The following is a 15,344-nucleotide window of genomic DNA, read 5'->3' as shown; positions in this document are numbered from 1 at the left end:
CTCGCAATTCTGAGTCTATACATATCTTGCAGTTCTGAGTCTATATGTTATTTCACAATTCTGAGTCTGTTATCTCACAAATCTGAATCTATTTTTTATCTCGCAATTCTGAATCTTTGTAATCTCTGAATTTTGAGTCTATATAGTATCTCGCCATTCTGAGTCTATATAGTATCTCGCCATTCTAAGTCTATAGTATCTTGCAATTCTGAGTCTATACGATATCTCGCAGTTCTTAGTCTATACAGTAACTCGCAATTCTGAGTCTATACATCTCGCAATTGTGAATCTATACAATATCTCGCAATTCTGAGTCTATACATTTCTTGCAATTCTGAGTCTATACGTTATCTATATTCTGACTCTATACCGTATCCCACAATTCTGAGTCCATACAGTATCTCAATTCTGACTCTATACCGTATCTCACAATTCTGAGTCTATACAGTATCTCAATTCTGACTCTATATCGTATCTCACAATTCTGAGTCTATATAGTATCTCAATTCTGACTCTATACCGTATCCCACAATTCTGAGTCCATACAGTCTCTCAATTCTGACTCTATACCGTATCTCACAATTCTGAGTCTATACAGTATCTCAATTCTGACTCTATACCTTATCTCACAATTCTGAGTCTATACAGTATCTTGTAATTCTGAGTCTATACATTATCTTTCTTTTTTTTTATTTCTTGCAATCCTGAATTTATGTTATTCAATTTTGTTTTTCTTTCTCTTTTATATTTATATTAATTAAAGGGGATATTCATGTGCTCTTTGGCAGTGATAAAATCAGTAATATTACAGAATAACTTGTTTTGAGTGTTTTTTATTTCATTTGGGGGGGGGTGGTATTTATGGTCTACTGAAAGTAATTGGGTAATTCTAATAGGTTTTCTTTTAATACAAGATGGATGAACTTTAAAGATAATAATGAATAATACATGTTCAAAAACAAGACATTTCACTGACAAAAGTTTGCCCTTTTTACTAACACAGCATCATAAGATGTAGGAAAACTGGATAACTCAGTTGTGGTCTTATTGTTGTTCTGCTCAACAGCGCCCTCTAGTTTCCTGCTGTTCAGCCAGAAGAGCTCCATCAGCCGAATGGTTCTGGGTGAACAGAGTCCAGACATGATTTTACCTATTCATGTGATGAAGAACCTGCGCGCCATCAGTTTTGACCCTCTGGAGCGACTGGTCTACTGGGTGGACGGACGACAAAACATCCGCAGGTCCAGAGATGATGGCACTCAGGTGACTGGACAGACCAAACAAACAAACACTTCTGTTACTTGATGGTTATTAGTATGCACCTGAGCTATACTAATTATACTATGCTATTATTATTTAAATTTATTAATACCATAATAATAATAATCATCACCTTCATCATCATCATTATTATTAATATTATTATTATTATTATCTTAAATTTGTATACAATAATCATTATTATTATTGTATTCAAAATAAAGATAATGTAGTAATAATGTAAACAAATGTTCGTAATGATTGTCATATTGATTATATCAAGTGTTAATAAAATAAACAATTAATTATTAGTAGTATAGAAAAAATACATAGTATTTTGTTATGTGAAGTTTTGTTTATGATAGTTTATGATGATTAATGTGGCAGTTATATATTTATATTATTACTTATATTATTATATTCAATATTTTTCCCCACCATATTGATATGCAGTTGTCCGTACGCGTTGACAGTCCGAATCTAACATGCTATGATCTGAAATGAATTTTCCAGGCCTCCACAGTGATGACCCCAAACAGCGACCACCCGAAGCAGCCTCATGACCTCAGTCTGGACCCGTACAGCCGCACCGTTTACTGGACCTGTGAGACCACCAACACCATCAACATTCACCGCATGGATGGACACATCATTGGAGAGGTGCTGAAGGACGATGTGGACAAGCCCCGCGCTATAGTGGTGAATGCAGAGAAAGGGTATGATTATTAATAACATACAAAGGGTGAAACTGAATGGTTGATTGTTGTCTCATGACGTGTGCAGGATTCGTATGGCTGATATATGTATATTTAGGATGATGAACTATAAGGCTGTGTCCACCAAAGCCTTTTTTGCACTGTGGAAATGGCAGCTGAGCGTTTTTCAATAGAAGCACCATGCTTTAAAAATGTTGAATGCTATAAAGCTGGCATTTTAAAACAATTTAATTGCTGGAAAGCGCTCACAGCTGATTGGTTTTAGAATGGTGCTGCTTCGGTAGACACGCAGCCTAAATGTTTTTTTTACTCTCTAAGTACCTGTAGCCATTAGCTACGTTTCCATCCACCTATTTTAATGCGATTTTGGAAATGCGCATTTAAAAAAACGGTTGATGAAAACGCCAAGATGCGCATAAATTTGGAAAATGCGCTTATGCCTTGTTCAGACTGCGTGATTTTAGCCCCAATTTTGGCTCGCCGACAGGTTTTGAGAAATCGCCAACAAATGCCTGAAATCACAGGCAAATCGGTGCCCGTTCACGTGAGTGACAGTCACACCGTATGAACTATCAAAGACACAATCTGAGAGAATCGCAGATGAGTCGCCGATGCCTGTGAAATATTTGCCGTGCTAAATATCTGGAGCTGTCGACAATTCAAATCATGCCGTGTGAATTGAGTTTTGACTGAAAGTAACATCAGCGATCGCCTGCAGCCAATGAGAGAGCGGCATTCACTTGTGTGTGCATGTGTGTATACCTGCTGCAGGCCAGCGGGAGGCTGGGGGAGAAGTTAAAAGCGCTCTTTTTCGGTTTATTTGGACCCACGAAATGGAGGAAAAACTAGTGGAGGTTTGACAGGACTCAGGAGCGCCCGTGTCTGTTTGACGTTTCATACAGAAAGAAATTAGTTTATTATCAACGTTAAAGAGAATGGCTAATTCCCTTTAAACCCAGGTGAGCAAATATGTACATTTTCTACCCCATTAAAGGCTTCTTTCTCATTATGTAGTTAATAACAAAAGATATACTACGTGTTTTTGGCTGTGAGACGTAGTTTGGAACAAGTTGTGAGCGATTCTTCCTATAGTAAAGTCATACAATGTGAAAGTCCCTGGCGCCGATCCATCTTGCAGTGTAAACAAAGCAGCGACGAAACGCTAGCCCAGATAGTCATGCAGTGTGAAAACATCTGTGACACGATTACTTTGAATATTATGCAGTCTGAACTCGGCATTAAAAAACATGCCCATAACTGAGTAGGATAAACTTTTAATTCAATAAGAAAAGATGCGGATGAACTACAATGGAAACACTTTTACTGAACAAATTTCATTATGGGCATAAAAAAGGTCATGTGATTTTGTTAGAGATCATGTGATGATAAAAATATGTGCGATTGGACAAACCAGCAGGCTGAGCACACTAAAACATCTGAAATGTTGTTTTGCTCATTCTAAAATGCCTTTAACCGTTTCAGTATTAGTGTTATTATAGTAATAATTACCTTCAGAATCAAGATCTTCTGTGCTCCGCGTCTCACACCTTTAAACCCACCGAGCGTTCACTGCGTGTCCGGATTGCCTTCTGAGGCGCAAGTCATTTATTAAATGAAGAAAAGATTAAAGCAGCTTCTCCTACTGCAGTAAATTCAGTTTGAAACTGTTGATATTTGGCGCCAGTTAATCAGGAAGTGACGATTTTGTTCGCTTTGACTCATTGAATGGAAACGTTGCTTTATTCACACGTCTTTTATGCGATAATCCAGTTTTGCGAGATTTATTTTTGGCCTTTTTGCCTTTATTATTAGATAGGACAGTATTGAGACAGGAAGCGAAGTAGGAGAGAGAGTGGGGGGGGGGTAGGGTAGGGAAATGTCGTCGAGCCGGGATTCGAACTCGCGACGCCCTGACGTGCTATTGCACCATATGTCGGCGCACTAAACACTAGGCAATTGCTCCGACAGGACCAATTATTTTTAGCTAAAAATCTTCTACAGAAACAAAGAAGTCCCCAATATACTTGACGGGCACAGTTTGTCAAATTGTCCCTTTAAGGGTGCAGTATGTCAGTACTAGGTATAAGCATGTTCACTTAGCCTGTTTCTTAATGTTTGTATGCTTTAGAAAAGTCAATAACTTACATACAGCTCCTTTAAGTTCAAGTTCTCCTGCTGTCCATAACCTCAAATCTAGATTTTGTTCTTAACTTCAGCTTTGGCGTTTTTCCACAAACATAACAAAGCCTTATTGAGTGTTTATTGATGTATGGCTGGCGCACTTGAAATTACAGCATGTAACTGGATACTCTAATGACGGGGCGCTTCGCCATTGCTTTCGTATTGTCTTAAAACTCTCAAATCCAGCCAGGCCTCTCCAGTGGCCAAACATGTGGAGCAGATGGCCCTCTGTGGTCCCGAACTCGCTGGTTGACCGTGCGCAGGCGTTGGCTGCGTTCACTGTAATTGTGTCCCATTGTCAGTGTGACCGTCATCAGTGGCTTTTGCTATTTACGTCTTGCCTTCACAGTCTGGGTGGAGGGCACAGCTTCTGTAATAGTGGCAGGACAGGCAAAAATTAGCGTATCTGAGATCAACATCATGCTTTTAATGGGATGTTTAAATAGTTGAAAAGGCTGGTATTTATATTTAATTAGAATAAATGAATATAATATCATTTAATTAAGGGCGGCAGAGTGGCGCAGTGGTTAGCCTCACAGCTAGAAGGTCGCTGGTACGAGTCCCTGCTGAGTCAGTTGGAATTTCTGTCTAGAGTTTGCATGTTCTCCTCGTGTTCATGTGGGTTTCCTCCGGGTGCTCCGGTTTTCCCCACAGTCCAAAGACATGCACAATAGGTGAATTAAATAAACTAAATTGATCGTAGTGTATGTGAATGAGTCTGTATGGGTGTTTCCCAGTACTGGGTTGCAGCTGGAAGGGCATCCGCTGTGTAAAACATATGCTGGATAAGTTGGCGGTTCATTTCGCTGTGGTGACCCCTGATGAATAGAGACTAAGCCAAAGGAGAATGAATGAATAATTTTAAGTTTATTTTTTGTTTTCATTTTGAAATATATTTCAGTTTTTGTGTGATTTTAGTGCTAAATTTGCCAAAGCCTTGTTTTTTTTTTGAGAATTATTCTATTGTAGTATTTATTGTAATTTTAGCTATTTTATCTATTTATTTTTTGTATTTAATTTTAGTTTAATAATTAAGTGATGTTGTTTTTTTATACTTATTTTAATTAAAATATTTTAAATAAAAAAATCAGGGGTGATTTGACACCTGTAGATCGATTGTTTTGTCACGAAACAGGGATTAAAATAGTTTCAATGTTTATTTTAGTTCTTGGTGCGGTTCGCTTTCACATGACAAACTTTCTAAATGGACTAAAACAAGTCACGTGCGAGTGCACTCACCTCACACTGGTCAGAGTTTCAGGGTTTATATCCCAGATAAACAGCTTTTTGATATCGTTTCAGCATGCTTTTACCTTCATATTTGACATGAAACACACATTTACCGGTAGGAATGACATCCCGACCTACTCATAATTCTTTCTTCATAAAGACTCATTTGTATTTACTCAATAATGAAGACCCACCTAAATGTAATTCCTGCCAGACTGATCTTACCATGAAACATATTTTGTTGGAATGTGGAAATTTGAATACAATTAGACAAAATGTTTATCAGGAGAGTACTGTGATGGACATTTGAAAAAAGTACCGCCAGGAAGAATCTTAAATAATTTAACTGAAAAATCATATTTAACTTTGAATATATTTTTGTGTGAATTTTATTTATTTAAATTTTATATATTTGTCTAAGTAACTTTTTATTGTAATACGAATTTGTTTGTATCATGTAATATTTTTTGTACATCCATTTTGCCATAAAATACTGATAAGTTGCTGATGTGGCAATAAATAAATAAATTATAGATTGTTTTCAATCACGTGTTTCTGGTGATGTGTGAAATTCAGATGGAAGGTAGAAAGTAAAAATTGAATGGGAGAAAAAGAGGAAAGTCCGTTTATTGCGATATCTACAATATTTCAAAGGAGATATAGATAGAAAAGAGTCACACATGTTGGGCATGATCCTTATATCATGAAGAGGGCTGAGTTTTCTACTGAACTAAAATATATTTGAGGTGGTAGAGACTACAAGCTATTATACTACATGAAAAAGGCTATAGATATATATATATACACTGAAGCATACTATAGATATTTACTTGAATTAAACTGTTGTAGTAATTATATTGTTGCTGTGGTATGACACAACTATAGTAATAAACAAATTATTCAATAGGCTTCAGTTTACTTCACACCATCACAGTGCTCCACAGTTTGAATTAACTTTACAGTATTTATTACAGTTGATCAGTTTACTGTGCTACAGTATTCGGTAGCATTCATTAACAAAGAGTTGTACACATTATACACTTTACTCTGTGCTTTAAAAACATGTTTATTATAAACTACTATAGTTTTTCTGCCGAAACACCAGTAAAGACTTGAATTATTGCAAAATAAGAGAGAAAAAAGTTTATAACATGCCGCCTTCTGTTTTTCAGACAGTTTTTTAAACTTTCCCCCATTTATGTGCAAAAACTTTTGGAAGTCCTTAAACGCTGTTCGGCATTTCTTATTTTGGGCGATTAAAACAATTATAAACAACATAAAACAGAAATATTTTGATGTTCTGATAGCGATTTCTATGTAGAAGAATCAATTCCTGCCCTCCGTCTGAATTTTGCGTGTCATCAATGACGTCTTGTGAAAATTAGATAACCAAAATACACTGTGATAGAGCCTTGTTCGTTAGTTTGTTGGATCATTTTGCTTTCTCACTACAATTGATCCGCTCCAGAGTTTGTTTCAATCTGGCGATCTTGGCTCGATTTATTTAGCATGGATACGAGTGCAGTTACTGGATTTGCATATGTTAAACGAACCGCGCTAACTGGGCAAATGAGACAAGTTACGTAACAAATGTCTATGTGTGAAAGCACCCTTAGTTGCCGATATCAACAATTGCCTTTTTTTTTTATTAGGTAATCATTTTAGTAAACAATAACAATATTGACCTGTTTATTTTGGTTTGTTTTTTATACTTTATACTTTACTATACTTCTATACTTTTTATAATTGATGATCGACTTCTCTAAAAAGCATGTTTCATTGGCTTCCATTCGAATTTCGCAAAACAACCTTGTTTTATTAGGTGTACCTGATTTGTTCTGGTCAAGATCTTTTCTCCGTAGCTCTCCAAAAGCGTCGACAATTTGTTTACCTCATGCATAAACCAGTCCTCAAATCTAAATCCAAATTACTGTCAAAACCAGATCAGACAACAACTCAAAATGTCATAAAACCAATGCTGCAGAGTTTTTTTTTTCTTCGATCGCACAGGATCAAAACAACTTCAAAGAAGTCAGCATAAGGATTTGTTTAACTTTGCAGGTGGGAAATTGAATGCGTGCTATGCTACATTCCCCACACTAAACTCAGACTTTGGCAGACGTTTATCGAGTACAAAACAGTTCATAGTGCTCTGACTCAGAAAAGACATCTTCAGATCCATCAGCCAAACCAGTCTGGGGGTTTATTCGCTAGTATTTTTGAACATTGAAAACATATCGCACACAGCTATGGCCCATTTCTCTGGGTTTATTGTAATATTAGGTATGAGTTTGAGTACAATTTTATTTTTAATATTTGTTTTATACTATAAAGCTCTAATATTTCTTCTTAATTAAGCATTTTTATTTAAATGACTTTTAAAATTTTTTTAAATAGTTTTCACTTGTTGTGATTTGAAAATTAGACCAAATATTGTTTTCATAACTCTTCTAAAGTAAAAATATTGGTATTGTGTTGTCTAGAAATTTAAGCTTGTCTAAAAATATAGTACTCATGTCCGTGAGGTTCTAAAATGTCTTCAATTTCAAAAACTAAATTTCAGGGCCTTAAAAAGTTGTACATTTGCTGAAATATTGTGTTGTAGGTGTTAAATTATTTTCAACGGATCTTCATTTTCCTTTGTTCATGTAAAGCTTCCCAGTTAGGTCAACAGTCATCCAATCACCAAAACTTTACCTTGAACAAATGCTACATTTTTAACTCAATTTGCCAATATGGTTTAATTATCTCTCTTATAAAAAAAATAGTTTAAAAGTTCTCCATTGATTTATGACGAGGACCTGCCCAGACTGTTGCTCATGCAATTAAAAACATATAGACTGTGTCCGAAATCGCCTACTTCTCAATAGGTATTGCATTGGAATTTGAATTTACTACTCGACTGTTAGAAAAGTATGTTCCATACAGTATGAATGCGAGTAGTATGAATAGAACACGGACATACTACATCTGCCATTTTGTCACTATCATGTAACCCAAGCGCGTCTGTTGCGTCGCTTCACTCCTACTCATGAATTCTCTCGTGGGGCATCATGCAATAGCAGAGCGTTCATTGGATGTTTTTCGAATTCTATGAATTCAGACATACTGTACTATTTGGCTCGCATTCTGTTTTTAGCGTACTATATAGTATGGAAGTACGCGATTTCAGACACAGCCATAGTTTTTTAAACGCGTGCATTTTTTGAAAGAAATCCACTTGAAAAGGAAGCTGCCACCGTTTTTTTTTTTTTTTTCGTCTTGTGACGGTTCCTAAAGAACCGAAATATTAAATGAGAAAACAGTGGGCGTGGCTTGTTTTTCTACTGCAGATTGGATGTAGTAAAGCAGGCATTTCATTCGGAAAGATCGGGAAAATTGTATTGGGAGCGTTATTACAATCTAACAGACACCACCTCCTCAGCATTTCTGTTTGTTGTCAAACTGACAGTTGAAGGGGTGTGGCTAGATATGTTAGCCATGCCCAATACCTCAGACAGACGTAATCTCAGAATTGAACTGAAAACAAACAGGAAGTGCATTTTCAGATTTTAATTTTAGTTTACAAGGGCAACATTTTTTTCTTTTCTTGATGACATGCACAGATGAATTGTTCACCACGAAACTAGCTATGTAAGCTAATGTTTTGATTTAATTTGTACTTTAAGGTAAAAAAAGTGCATGTATGAGTTTGCTTAGTATTTAAAATATTTGGCTAAGAAATAACTAAATTAGATTTTATTTTTAAGTAAAAAAAACCCTTAGCATTTATCCCTGTATAAGTGAAATTTAATTCATAAAAGTACTAAAAGGTCTTAAATTTGACTTGATAAACCTGCAGAAACCCTGCTCTAAATTACATTTTTTATGTCATTTGTATTTAACAGAAGAAAAATGTAAATTATTTTACTCAAACACGTATTTATAAATTATAAATCCAGATAAAACAGTTATCAAGTGGTCTTTTTGCTATTGCTCCGTATCTCCAAAAGCATTGCTGTGTTGTTCATCTAACTTTTGCAGATGCTCAGACACCGTATTGGCTGCGTTATCAATATCGAAATTGCGACCAGATGCAAATTGTGGGTTTTCCCAGACTGGAACAGAAAACAGAGGAGCGAACGCACCTTTGAGAGTTATCACAAGCTAATCTAGACATAACATTAGAGTTAAAGGGCTTTGGTGATGTGTGAAGGTGTACAACAATTCTCACGCAGTCAAAACAACATGGCCTGTTCAAAGCTGTTTAACAAATGAGTGTTGATCCAAACCTACGAATTGTGTGCAATAACAACTTTTATTGTTTAAACCTCTTGAAAGATGTTGTTGTTGTACTCCAATTAAAGTCGCTTTTCCTTTATTGCCAAGAGACAAATGCTAAATCACAATGTTTTCCCCTCTCTTTACAGCTACATGTACTTCACTACTGTTCAGGAGCGTTCTGCTAAAATTGAAGGTGCCTCTTTGGACGGGACGGAGCGTGAATCTCTGTTTACGACCAGTTTGATCCGGCCCGTGGCTCTTGCTTTGGACAATAAGCTGGGGAAGCTGTTTTGGGTGGATGCAGATCTGAAACGCATCGAGAGCAGTGACCTGTCTGGTAAATACTTTGATATATTGCATGCATGTCTAAAGGGACATGCTCATATTTTGAGCATCGCAATTTAGAAATATCAAATATTATTTTTTTTTTTGCCATTTAAAATTATATATATATATATATATATATTTTTTTTTTAAGATTAGATTAGTAGTAAATAATGAAAAAGGCAATTCAAATGTAAAATATTTAAAGGGGGAAAAAACTAAAACTTTTTAGAAAATAATAATATTATTATAATTATATTAATTTTATTATTATACATGCCATATACAAGAATCAGAGATTGAAATTCAACATCTTTTAAGACCTTTTTAAAGACTCTTTGCATACATTTTACGACCTCATCATCACTTCAGATTTCAACCAGTAACATTGCTCACATTTAAACTTGCAGTTTATTTACTAAATACTGATTGCAAGAAACGAATCCTAAACTAAAACTGTGTTTATATACTGAATAAAAATGTTAATCCAGTTGGTGGCGTCATTACAACAGCAGTAATAACAGTGTTTCCCTGGTTACTGCAGTAAACAATGTAGAATGATGTCAAGTCTAGCAGGATCTGTTTGATTTCATGAACTATACAGCATCCCAATATTTAAAGATATTCAGGCAAACTTTAGCATACTGATATTAAACGTAATACCTTGTAAAATAGCATTTAAGACCTTTTAAGCATTTAAAGGCCTTAAATTTCTCTAAATTGATTTATAAATTGTTAATACTTTTTAAGACCCAGCGGACACCCTGATAAGTAATAGTTAAACATATAATGGTGTAATAGCGTTTAACCAATTTACTAAAATGTGCATGTGCTATTTAAGATATAATTTAAAATGTAATAATGGAATTTATTGAAGGTTTTTTCCGCAAAATATATTTATTGGGTTTTGTTTGAAATACAGAACCAAACACTTAAAAAATAAATAAATAAATAAATAAATAAATAAGGAAAAATAAAAAGACAAATGGTTAAAAATGTGAAAAATAAATATGTAAATAACTTGCATGAATTCAAATAATAACAGTAGATTATTAAAAAATAATTAAATAATAACAATGTTCAGTGCATTTTTGTATATTGCGTTTTACAGTTCTCCAGTGTTACTGGTTAAACAAATTTGGTAATTGTTGCTGAAATGCAAGACATCTGAACAATGCAGGAAGACACCAACAAGGGTTTGAAAGCTCAAACATCAAAAAATGTTGCATGGTCCACCTGGTTCACAAAGTGTTGTAAAGGGATCCATATTTGATAAAAATCTTTTCCTTTAACATTGTCAGCTTCTCCAGAGCAAGATTGCTAGTCATTTCTTTAATCCACTGGCCACAGGATGGCCTTTGAGTTTTTTTCCAATATACAGCAATAACACTCTTTGCTTGAAGCAAACTAAAATCTAATAGTTTGCATTTGCTTGTGTTCAGATCCAGGTTTACAGGGTATATATGAAATCAACATAATTTAGGAACCAAATGTACATTTTCATCAATTAATTCACCGATCATGATAGGAATCTCTTTCCAATTTATTAAAAGTTGACGTACTAAAGTAAAAAAACTACAACTTTTATTAAAAAATAATCTTTTTTGTTTATATTTTAAAAAGTGAATACATTTGTTCAATAGAAAAAATGACTTCAATTAAATTTAAAATAAGATTGAAAACCAAAAATAATTTAATTAAAGGTATATGAATGCATAACTATTATTATTTATTTTTTACCTATTTAATCACATTTGACTGTAATTTCAGTTTTAAAATTATGTTAATATTCAACACAAGCAATTTATATTTAATTCTTGGTGAAAGTATGAATTAAATTTGTATAAACGTTCTTGTAGTATCAAAATGACATCGCAAATGCTCATTAATTTTTTATTTAAATTCCATTATCAGAAAGATGAAGTCTTTCCCCCCCCTCATCACATATCCATACATGTCTCGAAATGTCATGCTCAGTGTTTTCTCTCATATTATACAGCCCACAGGCAAATTGATTGCAATCAGTTTTTAAGGAACGCAATGCAAAACAAGCACTTTCTGACCTGTCTAATGAAACGTGATCTTTAAAACATGTCAAATGACAGCTATGGAAACCAAACAAATACAGCAAAGAGTGGAGCCATGGTTTATATTATCCATATCATCAAATCGCAGCTAATCAAAATGGTGAAGTCTGGCTTGTCTATATATGGTCTATAGATCGACAAAGCTCTAATTTTCAATTGAAATATGAAGACAGCTTGAGGCTATTGGTGTATCTCCTCCCTCTTTTTGAAAATATCAGATAGTATCTTGTTTATATTAGCTTTGTTAAGACTGAGAACTTCAGATCAACACTGTGTTTAGGGCAAGTCCTACTATATTAGCGTCTTTAAGTGGGCGGGGTTTTGAATACTAGAGAGCCTGCAATTGGACAGAAGATCTGATTAGAAGCTGAAGGTAATTGTGATGTACAGATAAAATGTCAGCATATGAAAAAATGGCATTACTTGATACATTTGTTTGTGTGTTTAAAAGAGAGCGAGAGATCGCAACACTAATGATAATGACAATACAAAAAATAAAAGTTTAACGATTTAATACAACGTCAACAATTTAGCAAACATTGCTTGATTTCTCTGTTAAATTGCGAAATCCTGAAGGGTCTGCTTAATATACCTACAGTTTAAGGCAGATTTATTAGCCGTCCTCAAATATTAGCCCCCATATATTTTTCCCCAATTTCTGTTTAACAGAATGAAGATTTTTCCAACACATTTCTAAACATAATAAATTGAATAACTAATAACTGATTTCTTTTATGTTTGTCATGATGACAGTACATAATATTTGACTATATATTTTTCGAGATAATAGTATTTAGCTTAAAGTGACTTTTGAAGGATTAACTAGGGTTTATTAGGCAAGTCATTGGATAACGATAGTTTGTTCTGTAGACAATCGAAAATATGGAGCTTAAGACTCTTTAGAGCTAATAATCTTGACCCTAAAATGGTTTTTAAAAAATTCAAAGCTGCTTTCATTCTAGCCGAAATAAAAGTAATAAGACTTTCTCCACAAGAAAAAATATTATCCGACATACTGCGAGAAACTTCTTGCTTTAATTATTTGGGAAATATTAGAAAAAGAAAGGGCTAATAAATTTGACTTCAACTGTATATATTTGGAGTTGTTTTAAAGAACACAAGCATAAGAATAACACATCAATACCCCCCCCCACCCCCCCAAAAAAAAAAACCTTTAGTTTTGATTTCAGATGGACTTTACGAATTCGTATGAGGTTATTCAAGTTCTGTTCGTCACAGAATATGACTGGCTCTTCTCCTACTTCAACACTGCCAGGAAGCAAAGTCTCTCCAGATGCTGGAACTCTGATGTTTTTGATGTTAGCATGAGACAGATGATCACACCTTAATCCTCAGATAATCTCTGAACCCTCCTCTACAGCCAAATGACCAACAAAAGGCCAAACAGATGCAACTCATAATGTGACACTGCAAAAAAAATGATTCATGATCTCTTTGTTTGCCTGTCAGGTGCGAATCGGATCGTCCTCCAGGACTCAAACATCCTCCAGCCAGTGGGTTTGACCGTTTTGGGGGATCATCTGTACTGGATCGACAAACAGCAGCAGATGATCGAGCGCGTGGACAAGCTGACCGGAGAGAAGAGGACCCGCATTCAGGGCCGACTGCAGTACCTGACCGGCATCCACGCAGTGCAGTACATGGAGACAGACGAGTTCGGTAAGGTCACAGTTTTATTACATTACTTTCCAATGATTAATTACCATTGAAAAGTGTGTTTATTATAATTAAATATGAGTTAATTTGTAAAACTTAGTTTAATTTAAAAAAATCAATAAAAACTATAAATATCATTTAATGTAATATATATATATATATATATTATAATTATTACTTTAATACATGTTTGGTATGTAGGAGTCTGTGATTTCGTTTACTATAATTCAGCGATATATTTATTTATTTAGAAAAAAATTTATTCATTAAAAGAATTCTAAATATTGAAAAGCAATTTTAAAATATATATTAAAAATAAGGCTAGGCCGATATATTGAATAGCGATAAAATTTATGTCGATTACAATGATAAGGTCTGAACTTTTTTTACTTTATATTGATCTAAGAGCCAATCACACAGCAGAAATGTGCAACAATGGAAATCTAGAAGTGTGTTGATATTAGAGATGCACTGAATTTTTGCCCGCCAAAAATTATCGCCCACCAAAAATAGGTTATGTTATTTAATGGACCCTCTAATTTGTGACTTAAGTCATTGTTGGAGTAGGATACTCTCATAAATCAGGAAGCATTAACTGATTTTCTGATATCGAATATATATATCGTTATTGTTCAATATGGAAAAGAATTAATCAAGAATTAATTGCACTTTTACCATATCGACTAGCCATAATTAAAAATATTTAGTAATATTAATGTATTTGTCAAATTACATTAACTATTAATACTAATATTGGTATTAATTGACAGAAGACAAATTTGAGTTTAGTATCTAATATAGTACACAAATAAACATCTTTATGAACTCATATTATTTTAATTATGCATTAAAAATTATATATTTGAAAATGGCTAGTTAATGTTTTAGCATTACACACAATTGTGTGTGTGTGTTTGTATATATATATATATATATATATATATATATATATATATATATATATATATATATGTATATGTGTGTATATATATATGTGTGTATATATATATATATATGTATATATATGTATATATATATTTGTATGTATATATATATATATATGTGTGTGTGTGTATATGTATGTATATGTGTATATATATATATATATATGTATGTATGTATGTATATATATATATATATGTATGTATATATATATATATATATATATATATATATATATATATATATATACTATTATTAATATACTATATTACTATATATACTATATATATTGCTACTAATAGTGTATGTATGTATGTGTGTGTGTATATATATATATATATATATATATATATATATATATATATATATATATATATATATATATATATATATATATATATATATGTGTGTGTGTGTGTGTGTGTGTGTGTGTGTATAGTAGTGTAGGGCAAAATAAAAGTTTTTGGCATAATATGTGTGTATTACTGTAGTTAATATGTATACGTGACGCACACACATACATAAAAACAAATCCATGCAAAACAATTTTCTTAAATAGATATTTAAAATTATATGTAATTTGTATCATACACAATATGTTTTATATCTAAATCTAAATAACAAAATATATATGCATGTCTGAGTGTATTTATATATACATAAT

General features: G+C 33.4%; 1 protein-coding gene across 2 annotated transcripts in view; it reads left to right on the top strand.

Annotated features, from left to right (window-relative positions):
• The window catches only part of lrp5 (low density lipoprotein receptor-related protein 5), a 127,174-nt gene that overhangs the window by 102,830 nt on the left and 9,000 nt on the right, over positions 1-15,344 (top strand). For both annotated transcript variants that reach the window (NM_001430956.1, NM_001177458.2), the window contains 4 exon segments: positions 1,067-1,263; positions 1,774-1,976; positions 9,797-9,987; positions 13,532-13,741. In NM_001430956.1, the coding sequence (NP_001417885.1) occupies positions 1,067-1,263; positions 1,774-1,976; positions 9,797-9,987; positions 13,532-13,741 (801 nt within the window).

This window comes from Danio rerio, chromosome 25, assembly GCF_049306965.1.
Source record: "Danio rerio strain Tuebingen ecotype United States chromosome 25, GRCz12tu, whole genome shotgun sequence".
NCBI lineage: Eukaryota > Metazoa > Chordata > Actinopteri > Cypriniformes > Danionidae > Danio > Danio rerio.
This window is presented reverse-complemented; position numbering and strand designations above follow the sequence as displayed.